Source organism: Henckelia pumila, chromosome 2 (assembly GCF_033568475.1).
Source record: "Henckelia pumila isolate YLH828 chromosome 2, ASM3356847v2, whole genome shotgun sequence".
NCBI lineage: Eukaryota > Viridiplantae > Streptophyta > Magnoliopsida > Lamiales > Gesneriaceae > Henckelia > Henckelia pumila.
In genome coordinates this window covers 177,098,370-177,110,572 of record NC_133121.1, presented here as the reverse complement: position 1 = coordinate 177,110,572, position 12,203 = coordinate 177,098,370, and the positions used below count along the sequence as shown (strand labels likewise).

Genomic DNA, 12,203 nt, shown 5'->3' with positions numbered 1-12,203 from the left:
CGAGAGTATAACACTATTTTCGCAAGACAAAATTGTCCGGTTATAAAGTGCTAAACCGATATCGGCAATCGTCTCTAAGATACAACGATTGTACTTATCAAGCAATTGAAGCACCACAATTACTTGATTTTTGCAAACTATTATGTGCGGAACTTTCAAGTGATTAGAAGAGAGATTATGTAGGAATATGTATACACTTGTGTGTTGTATATGTTGTAATGCAGACAGGGGATTGATTATATAGATAATCAATGTTTGTGTCCAAATAACACGACCTTTTGTCAAAATGATACAACTTTTTGTAGAAACCACATCTGTCCTCATTTATATGTCTATTGGAATGAATATATATCATATAATAACTGTTATTCTATCCATACAAGAAAATGGGTTCAAAAAAGTGCAACTCCCGGAGTAAAAATTGCTGCCTGGAAAGCCAGTCAGCGCGTCCTCACACTCCAGCGCACAAAATTGCATGCTGAAGCATACTATGCGCGCTCGAGCGCACACCTTTTCTGCCTGGCCCCTTTGCTTGGGCCAGGCGCGCTCGAGCGTGCATAAATGTGCGCTCGAGCGCACACCATTTGTGAAGATCCAACCTTCAGCTTTCAACAACAATAAAATAACATCAATAAGCGATGGAATTAACAATCAAATGCACAATAATTTTAAAATTCAAAGCTGAATGGGAAGAGTTGTAACATAAAAATCAAGGAGAATAATGGCTCATGAAAGGGGATAAATGGCCATGAATGATAGACCTTTCAGCTATATTTTTGCAACCTATAAATATACATCAGCTGAAGGGAGAAATCAAATCCAGATACATAGCAAAACATCTCCCCAAATTTGAAACATGAGCTCCTATATTTTGAGCATTTCTGCAGCAGTTTAAAAGTCATCTTTAGAATTTTTTTTTTGCCAATACAGATATCATAATCTGATCTCACCATTCACAATGTACCTTTGCATGTTATACATATTCTGTCTAAATTTTAACTCAATCCAATGGTTAGATTTTTGTAGTCCTTCTCAAAAATACCGCATAGAATCAATGCGAAAAGAGATCACTTTCTGTTTTTCGTCCATAAACCAATCGAGATGACAACCAAATTCAATCTCCACCGTTCAGAACTTGTTTCACCTCTATATAAATGTGATGTCCAAATTTCATCGCGATCCAACAGTTCAACGTGTTGCAAATGCTTCTGCAAGATGACTAATTTTCAAGCATATGAAAATCCGAAAATCATTTTTGCTATCCTATTCTTGAGCAAGAAGCCCATCAGATTTCTTGCACTTTTCTGATCAATTGTGAAGCACATCAGTAGCTGAATTTATGTCCAAGAATCAATCGAAGATCCATTGGTCAATGCCTAGTAGATATTACAACTTTTGAGCATCGAATTCTACACAAGATCGAGAATTTTAAAGTCTTTATGTTCGGTCATTCCAGCAAGTTTCATTCACATTTGATTCAAGAAAAACAAATGGGCTTTTATATCTATATTTTGTGATATAAGTTTTTACACTTATATTCATTCTTGAGTGAGTTAAGTTTTATAAAATAAATTACATATGTTTTTGAAAACTCGATCGACATAATATATATTTGTTTCACTCGATATGCTACTTTAAATTCGTTGGTTGTTCGATATTAGATATAATATTTGAAGCATGCTAGAATTATTTAAAATGCACTGTTAAGATTCGATTTAAAAATGGTTAAGGAATTTTCGATGATTTGATTTGATATGGCCGTGATGCGGTGGGTTATAATAACCGTTTCTTTGGCCTATCCTCTTAGAAAAGTAACATATAGGGGACTGATCAGCAAAACATGAAAAATAAAATGATTTTCAGTGCTATGTTTCTATTGTATTTGTGTTAGATTCAACATGCTTATCCTATTTCGAGATTTTGATTATGATCTGTATATGTATATATGTAAATATATCTTTGGTGTTTATTATGTTCGATCAGCCTCCACTTGCTAAGTGTTTTCCAAAACACTCATCTCTTACTTTCACCCTCAGATAATGAAGACAGTTAGAAGAGGATCATGAACAACAACTATTTTGGGATTGATGATTAACTTGAGATATGAAGATTCAAGAATTTATTTCAGTTTTATTTCTTACTATGTTATCGCTTTCGAACTTGTGTTTTTTTTTGTAAAAACAGTTAAGGTTTATGAAATACACTGGTTTTTGGCAAGATTTGTACTACGAGACTTGTTGTTTCAACTCTATTTCTGTTTAATTTCGTACTTTGTCAACTCTATTTTAACCATTTTTTGCTTTGGTCCATTAACTTTTAAAGTTGGTTTTGGTACACTAATTAATTAGTTTTGGTTATTTTGGTTCAACTGCTGATGTGACATCGATAAATGATGGCGTGACACCTGTAAATGCTGACATGTCAAGCTCATGTCACTTCAGCAATTGGACCAAAATAACCGAAAATTAAAATTTAGTGTACTAAAACCAAACTTTGAAAAGTTAATGGACCAAAACAAAAAATGGAGAATTTAATGGACTTAAAAAATCATTTTCCTAAAATTTACTCAAAAAATAATTAAAATAAAATATTTATTTTATTTGAAATTTATTATTAAAAATCGATTCCAAAACATAATATTATTTTAACACTACAAATAAGAAAATTTTCACCTTGTTTAGGATTGAATAGAATTGGTACTCATTTGCAATTTATTATCCAATATTAATATACGCATTTCATGAATTTTTCAATACTATACACACACATTATTTTCCATCTTGTCTTGTCAATTTTCATCATTATAATTGAAAAAATGTTTTTCTTTACCTATAAGTTTGTCATTTTGCTATTTTAATGATCTAGATATAGTCAAATTTCAGTTTTAATTTGTTATCTTTGTTTTTTTATTTTGGATAATTTTAGTTTTTTTTATTTGGTTGTCATCAATGTAGTACATATATTGTGGCGCTGACATGTATGATGTTATATTAGAACTCCACATAAAAAATGACTACAATTTTCAAATAAAAAAAATTCGGAATAAATTAAAATTCGATAATATGGAGGACCAAAATCGTAAAATAAAAAAATTATAAGATAAAAATGCAGTTTTTTCTTAAAAATATTGATTAACTGCCGTAATTTTCTACCAATAATAATATAATCTGTATGTATGTGGAAAAAAAATCAAAAGGGAATTTATATAATGTGAATAATCATCTAAAATAAGTCGATCTTTTGTCTTCATGAGGAATAGAAAAACTACCAAAACATGTTATAGTAAATTATGAAATTTCATATCTTAACATCCGGTATAAAAATTTTATCAAAAAAACTAATTTTTAATAAGGTTTCATTTGAACATGTACTTTAAAAATGTTTTTTTTTTGGTTCTATAAGTGAACACAACTTAAAATAATATAAGTGTTTTGACAAGATTTTTATAAAATGTTTTTGCAGTCATCGATATACATTAATACATATATAGTTTCACCATGCATCTAAGATTATGTTTGGATTAATGATGGTGTAAGGCCCGGATTCCCTTTACTTCAATGCAATGAAATTTTTACTCCTCACTATATATCAATTATTGATAATATTGTTATGGCTAGCTGATGTACATATATATGCATATATGTCACAAATTCATGAATGACATCAATAATTATTTGATGCCTAATAAATCAGTAAAATCATGACTAATCTAATTACATGTTACGAAATTAACACCACCAAATATGACACGATAATCAAGTACGGCCATGCAAATGAATTAGTAGATGGCCGGCTGCTGTTACTGTCGTTGGGTGGTTGGTGATTTTCTCCGCGGACGTTACCAGCTCCTTCAACTCCGCCGCTATTGGTGACGCCCTCGCCGCCCCTTGCTCCAGTACCAGTACTACTACTTCGGCGCCCACCTGCCCTTCCTCCACCGCGCGGGCGAGCGGTTGCGGATGTGAGGAGGAGACAGATGATCGTCAGTACAAATATGTACTTCACAGCTGTTTTCTTCATATTCTTGAATATATATTTGGCTTTATGGTCTGATGATTTTTTTTGGAATGAAGATTACAAGTTGCATGTCAAGCGTATTAATTTATAGAAATGGAGTGGTCCTAATTCTTACCCAAGAAAATGAAATATGAAACATCTAAGCCACTCAAAGTCAAAAGTCAAGACTGAGAGTTGATAAAAAAGACGAGTGTTGCTAAAAAAATGGAAAAAAAAAAAAACAAAAAAAGACGTACGTGCGATTATATTAGTCAACGATAAAGATGGTTTGATTGTGGGAGTCAGATGGAAGATTTAGTCAATATATGGACGTGGTAAACATTTGTCCAGCTGGAAGACGAAACAAGTGTGTTCCAGCGCCTTTTAACAAAAAAGATGAAACAATTGTTATAGTTATTTACAATTTTTTTTTGTTTTATGTTTATTATATATATGTATATCAGTTTTGATCTCACACATTTTAGGGTGCGGGGTATCCACGTATACCCCTTGCCTAAAAAAACTTCGATTGCCTTGAAATTTTCACGGTAGGGTCGTCTCGAAAATGCGAATCCAACCATATATCATATGATACAAATTTCGATCACGGTGGTCATAAATGTGAGGATGACCTGAAATTACATATATATTTCACCTAATTTTCGATCATCTTTCAAATCTCCGACCACCCAGATTAAAATTTGTATCATATGATATATCGTTGGATTCATATTTTCGAGACAACCCTATACACATATATAGTTAAAAAAATATAGTCTACTATTTAATGAAGCATCACTTCGTGATTTTGTTTTCGAATTTTATTTTTCTCCAATATTTTCTTGATGAAATATTTATTCATTGCAAATCCATTATTTTCTTTTGGACAAAAATCCATTATTTTGAATGACATGAATAGTGCATTGATATTTCTTAACTGTCATATTTGTAGAGAATTATATAGCAGTTATCATGATATAAAGTCATTATTGGTAGAGTAACGATGCTAATTTAGTAGTGAAATATTTTTATTTAAAATATGTAAAATAATGTATAATTTATTGAATATGATTAATACGTATACTATTTTTTTTTTCTTATAAGTTGACCGTTTGTAAGAGAAATTAAATTCTATGATTATATTTGGTGTGTCAGTAATTGTTCAAAGATATAAAAGCAATTAATAAACATTAAATTAGCATGACTTCATGTGTGTATATGAACAAATAGTGACACTTAAAAAAAAAAAAAAGATTGCCGATGGTATTTAAGTAAATTATATGTAATTTTGGATGGAAAATTTAACTTTTTATTTGATAAAAGGGGTGCAGGTGTCAAATTATAAAGTATGAGAGATGTTTGTATAATTATGAGAGATGTTTGTGCCAAATTCATTAAGTACGACACAAATTCATACAGGTAGATGAGTTTAGTTCAATCTGTCTTAAGGGTATTATCTTAATAGAAGATCTAATTAACAACTCATGATTTGTCATGTCAACTCTATAATATTAATTATGCATATATGTTGAAATGTGGATCATTGGATGAATGATTTGGGTATTACCCGTATGGTAGGATCTCATTAAACCAATTAGATGCAAAAACTCATTGGTAATTAGTCATTAATAAATCACCATTATGAATACCTATTAAACAAGCCGATGGAAATTGATTGCAATCAAAACTAACAAATGAAATTATTTAAAAAAACTTTGTAACTCTTAAATGCACATATCCTACATTTTAAAACAAGAGGACAATTGTGGGAGAGGAATACAAAATAGGGTTTCGTGAAGTTTTTACGTAAAATTTAATCAGCCAATTAAATTTTTTTATAGGGTTTTGTGTTCATTAGGTTTTTCACAGGGCTCTCATTGCTATTAGTCCCACAATAATGCACACTCACAAGCTTTAGTATTTTATTAAAATAATATAATTAAGTATTCAAGTCTCAATTTTTTTTTACAATAGTTTGAATGGCTCACAAATTAAGTCAGAGTATTTTTTTTAAATTCCTCTCTCAATTTCATAATAGAAAAAATAATTCATAATATTATCTCAACACAAGAAACCAACCAAAGATAAACTCACATGTATTAAATATCCTTATAAACAACTTAATTATCTCTCATTTTATTTTTCTTATATAATCTCATCATATTTAAGTAACGAGCCTTCGTAGATGTTCAAAATACGCATGAATTCTCGCTTCATTATTGAAGAAAGTAGCACTGTGAATATCACACATTATATTGCTACGTGGCAGAGATAATTGCATTAATTATTAATCACTACATTTGAATTATTCAAATGCATAGCCTATACTTGCAACTTAAGCCCACTACTCCTCCATATTTCACTTCGGAGACAAAACGTACATTTTGCAGTCGTGGGAAGCTACGCTAGCCGAGATTTTTCCGTCCGCTGATCTTGTTGAATGCTGCATACATAGGCAAAAACATGGTTATGTCTTATTTTATTTTTATTAAAAAAAATAAAACAGAAAGAATAATAAACTCTTATGACACGACTCAAATTAAATCATATTTTTCGTTTAGACCAGATTGTCTAACATATATATATATATATAAAAGTGAAACTGTCTTACAAAATATATATTCAGAAGAGGGAACGTCTCTAATTCTTACCGCCCATAAATCTCTTGCATTTACCGCAGTTGATGGATTGAGACCTATGTCTGACCAGTAAGCTGTAATGGTAGCTTCCGAGGATCCTCTGTTCCATAAAACAACTGCCACTCTGTTCTCACTTAGAGCTCCTCCCCATACCTGCATCATCATTAATAATTGAATCAATTTATATTGAAGCATTTTGAAAGGGTACATATATATAAGCTAGATCATTCAAATTATAACCGTCAATCATTATTTTATATCAAGAAAATTACATTTTTGGGTCTTCATAAAAGTCATTTTTATCTATCTTATTTACTACATATGTTTCAAAATGATCTTGGTCTCGAAAAATTGTGGCTGAAAATTTTATTTTCTTTGTATCCGTCGTCGCTTTGTAAAAGATAAATAAAAGTTGATTGAGTAGTTAACCTCCAAGTCTCCATCTTTCTTGATCTTCTTCCCTTGGACACCAAGTTTATCTGCAAACGTGCCAAATAATTGCATGTCAAAATTGATGTTTGATTTCTCCGACAAAGCAAAGCAATAGACTCTCACCCTGGTTGACTGCGATGACCTCTTCATTGCCTAGCAGATCACGAGTTACATCGTCCATCGATCGAATATCGCAGCCGATCAAAAGAGGCGCCTAATGCCATAAAAACATATCAAAATTAATGTCCATTTTAGTGCAACTCATCCTTGTTTTGTGTGTTGTCACTTACTTTAACTAATGCCCATATGCTGAAATGCGATCTATATTCTCTGGTCGTCATCCCGCCGTTTCCAACTTCCAACATGTCCGGATCTACAAAAAGTCACGGGACAAAAACATGTCCGACCAATATCATTTTTCAAACTAACACAAGGAAACAATGTCATACAATTCAGTTTTAGTTTAGTAGTATTGAATGTCACACGACGACAGGACTTAGGGGTCGATTGCGACGTTACCATTCCATCCGCCCGGTGCAGCATACGCTGCCCATTGATCGTTGAGATCTGCCCGTGAAGTCATGCTATACAAGTTAAAAGCAAAAGTATTAAATCACCAAAAATGACAGCTCTAGCTCACTTGTATGAATAGTAGGTATGCGTGTAATAAAAGATGGTGAAATTAACCATTAATGCAGTAAATAGGATGATAATGGAAAAGAGTCCAAATTTGTTAATTTCACCTGTCCCAGTTGTCTTGGATGTCTCCAGTTGTTCTCCAACTGTTCCCGACAGATTTGGCCCAAGTGGCCGGATCTTCTTGTCCCCTGCAGTTTCGTTTCAAGATCTCGATGTAATATGAGCTATACAACATCGACATATATAAACAGTCGTAAACTGCCTACAATACACTATTGGTAAAACTTTGCACTAAAAATTTGATACCATAACAGCCAAAACTACTCGATGGTCTAGTGTCGTAATGCAATAAAACATGACAACAAGAGCTCGATTATTTTCGTTATACTTTAGAAGTTTTATACCAGCTCGATTTCGTGCTATACCTAAACAATATATATCGTAGTAAAATCCAGTTGCGTACGACGATTTCATTCGAAACTACGACGGGTTTATGAACTTATGGTAGATTCATAACTCACCATTCACATAGGGAGAAGAAGATGGACCTCCCGGAGTTCAGTAAAGCCTTTGCCATGACAGGATATCTAGTTCACCAATCCAAAACATGGCTCTTAGAAAAATATGTATCATACACATGTATGTAATATTTTATTATAATATTTTATTTTATATTAATATAGAGCGTGGAAAGTTTAGATGAGAAAATTTTAATAATATTCAATTTAGCAAGTAGAAATTGTACCTTTGCTTAGGGCTGGTTCCATCATTGTTACAATTGTCATACTTCAAGTAATCTACGCCCTGTTTTGTTTGAACATAAACTGATCATTATATGATCGTACATGTATATATACATACCCAAAAACTCATATATAAGATGGTCTTACGGGTCAATTTTGTAAGAGTGATTTTCGACCCGATCTGATCATAAAAAAATATTATTTTTTATGTCAAAAATATTATATTCCAATACATGTAGATATAGATCGGGTCAGTTCGTCTCACAAATATATATCCGTAAGATCGTCTTACAAGTTACGAGATATCTCTGCGCATATTCATATACGCACGTACATGCAAATAAATATATTGCATGGGACGTATTATTCTTGTTGATTTCGATCAATATTTATTTTTTATAATAAAATTTGAATTTATAAAGATTCCTAAACCAATTAGATATCACTTGAAATCTTAATGCTTGAACAGAGATATTTAATATATAAATCTTTTGTATCGTAAATATTGAAACATAAATGAACATCAACATTAATTCTCCTAAAGATAATTACTAAATTTATTTTATTTTAATTTAATTATTATTTAAATAAATTTATTTAAATATTGATGAGCTGATAAATTAAATACGACTAATTAATTGAAGAATCTTTTTATTTCATAGTCTTATTCTAGTCTCATCCAAGTACATTCATTAAAAAATGGAACATATTGAAAAATTATGCTATTGTAATTGATTTAATTTTTACTACATCATATTTTATAAATTTCCATGAAACACAACAATAAAATCGGAACAAGAGCATATATATAAATATATTTTTTTAAAAAAATAAACATCGGATAAGCTTCCATTTTGTAAAATCAATCAAATTTAAGATTTCATGTGCTCATAAATAGGACTAAAAGAACGTTAAAAGATACTTTTTTAATACTACATTTTTTCCCCTTCATATTCTTTTACTAACCTGCCTCTATTCATTAAATACTTCTTTAATGTTTTTCCAATATTTTTAGTTTCACATTTAAACACTTGTTAAATAAAAGAAAAATGGAAAATATGTTTTTTTTCTCAATAATTTTCATAGTTTATGTGAAAACATAAACATACGTATATATATTGGACGGATAAAATATGGGATAATTGCATATACTACCCCTATGAAATTATAAAATTGCTGAAAACCCCATATTGTTCCTATCCTCTTGTGTTTTGAAATTTTGAGCACAAATACCCCTGAAAACACGTACGGACAAGGGGTTGTGTGCTCAAAATTTGAGAACATGGTAAGGTATGTGCTCAACATTAAAAAACACAGGGAGCTAATAGATAATTCTTTTTTCACATGAGATTTTTAGCAATTTCGATATTTCACAAGAGTAATGTATGCAATTACTCCGATAAAATATATTATGTGTTTTAAATTTTATGAAGAATATAATCACTAGAAAATACTCTTTATATTTTATACAATGAAGTGAAAGAGAGGCAATCAAATATAATCGATCTCCTTTAAAAAGAAGGTTTTAGGTGATATAGTTAAGAAATTAAGAGAAACCCAATTAAAAAAAAAGTAGATATTCTTGTCAAATTTTATTATAAAATATAAAATTGATGTAATATTAACGAAAAATCGAGCGTAAATCACACTTTCCAAAAAATATATAGATTTTATATATAATAATTTTAGTTGTACCCATGAAGCAAAAGTTTTTGCATCTTGCTCTTCATATCCTAGGGACCCTGGCATTTGTTTACTACATGTCTGACTCCTGCAAATCATGCAATTTTACGGTAAGTGAGATGATATCTATATAGACACTATAGAAATACACATTTAAGAGTTAAAGATTTATCAATTCATGTAAATCCTACTATTTTTTCAATCGACCTCACAAATATTGTTATGATCTTCACTCTTAAATACATCAACGGATCATGTTGTTAATTTGATGCAAATCATCGGTGTCGAAAACGAAACTTACCCGGCATCGGAGTAAACTCCCAGCTTCAATCCTTTACCATGAACATAATCCGCCAGTGCTTTGATTCCGGAGGGGAAAGTGGAGGCTTTTGGGACCAAATTCCCCTGAGAATCTCTGTTCTGTTCGGCCCAGCAATCATCTGAAAATCACCCAAAAATCGCCGTAAAATAAGTAAACGTATTTTCGGGTATAATCGAAGCTTGGTCGATGTGTGATGTACCAAGATTTATGTATGTGTAACCATGTGCAGCAAGCCCAGTTGACACCATTGCGTCGGCTGTCGGAAGAAACATGCAACATATAATAGTTTTTGTAAGACAATATCAACATTTATGATATATTATATATAAATCCATTATTGATTAAGATTCAAGAATTGGAGCATGTCACCTGTTTGTCTGATCAGATTCTCCTCAATGTTGCACTGGAAATGGTTCCAGCTGTTCCATCTGATGAAGATATACATAACCCAAAATTAAATAATGGCTAGACATATCTTATTTTGTATAAAAAATAATATAATAGATTTTGGCTCCTTTTGTGTAACAAAAATATTTAAATTTCCTAATATGTCTGCTGCCAGAGATCACGAGAGTATAGCATAAGATGGTCCGGTTTCTTGATGTTCCCTATGATCGACATATCAACACGTCCAAATACCGCAATTATAATGAATTTTCTTTATCACAATTTCGAAAACTTTTGTAAATAAAATGTCCACAATATGACCCGAACTTTTTGTAATTTCAAGGTCATATTTCAAACTATCCCGGAGGAGAAATATATATAATCTTACCCCATCTGAGGAGTGAGTCCAAGCCCATTCTCCAAAAGCTTCTTCCGAACCTCCTCCCCGACCTCGTAGTTCGAATGGGTGCCACCATTCTCAATCACATACCTCATCTGTCGAGCGGATGACTGCACAATCCCAACGCACCAGACGCACCACAATGCAGCAATCACGAGCGACATTCGGCATCCTCTCGACGAATAAAGCCAACCACGATCATCATCAAATGATCTCCCCCTCATGTCTCCAATCGAGCGAAGATATTGGAAACACAAAAGTGTCTCAAATGATTTATAAATCAATACAAAAAAAACATACACTAAGCCACAAAAATGGACGAGGTTTCTTGCTCAAAGGCGCCGGATCGCGACCACGTGGAAAACAATGCGAATCGCTTGCTACAATACACTAACATACATCCAAATCCCAATACTAGCTAGCACGATATATATGTTTAAAAAAAGCTAGCTGTTTGCACTTTGTAGTATCCAAATCGGGCTTGAACACCCATTGAACCCGATCGACGCTAGCTAGTTTCTTGACTTTTTGATCACTCGAAGAAGATGGAGGTTGGGATAGCTGAGGTGTGAGTAATTAATGATCCATCGGTGGAATGCATGTGTTTGTGTTTTTGTGCACGTACCAACAAGCACAAGCCAAGAAATTATGAACTTGTACTATTTTTTTATTCATATATATGATGGGCATGTGCTCAAAGAGATAATTTTTTTGATGAATAAATTATAAGGTTGTGGGTAGCTAAATATATATGATATGATTTTATCTCTTGTAAATGTCGACACATTTTTTGGACGGAAAATTTGGAGTTAGCTTTCCTGTTGGATACTGTGAATTCACATGTTTGTAAGAAAAATAAAGTAATTAAGAGTTAATGTGTTACTTTTTTCACCGTTTGGATGTGTTGACGTGATCTCGGATATCAGTAACACCAGTGTTCAGATAGAAGATCAAGATTGAAA

At 32.0% G+C, this 12,203-nt stretch overlaps 1 protein-coding gene across 1 annotated transcript; it reads right to left on the bottom strand.

Annotated features, from left to right (window-relative positions):
• Positions 1 to 6,131: 6,131 nt before the first annotated feature.
• Positions 6,132 to 11,935, bottom strand: LOC140879409 (alpha-galactosidase-like). The gene is made up of 14 exons (XM_073283108.1): positions 11,230 to 11,935; positions 10,824 to 10,882; positions 10,654 to 10,710; positions 10,434 to 10,572; positions 10,145 to 10,220; positions 8,452 to 8,510; positions 8,228 to 8,293; positions 7,811 to 7,894; positions 7,587 to 7,651; positions 7,358 to 7,440; positions 7,191 to 7,281; positions 7,065 to 7,114; positions 6,648 to 6,788; positions 6,132 to 6,439 (listed from the first exon to the last, which is right to left on the bottom strand). The coding sequence occupies exons 1-14, from the start codon at positions 11,463 to 11,465 to the stop codon at positions 6,356 to 6,358; spliced, it is 1,290 nt and encodes a 429-aa protein (XP_073139209.1). The 5' UTR covers positions 11,466 to 11,935; the 3' UTR covers positions 6,132 to 6,355.
• Between the last annotated feature and the right edge of the window lie 268 nt (positions 11,936 to 12,203).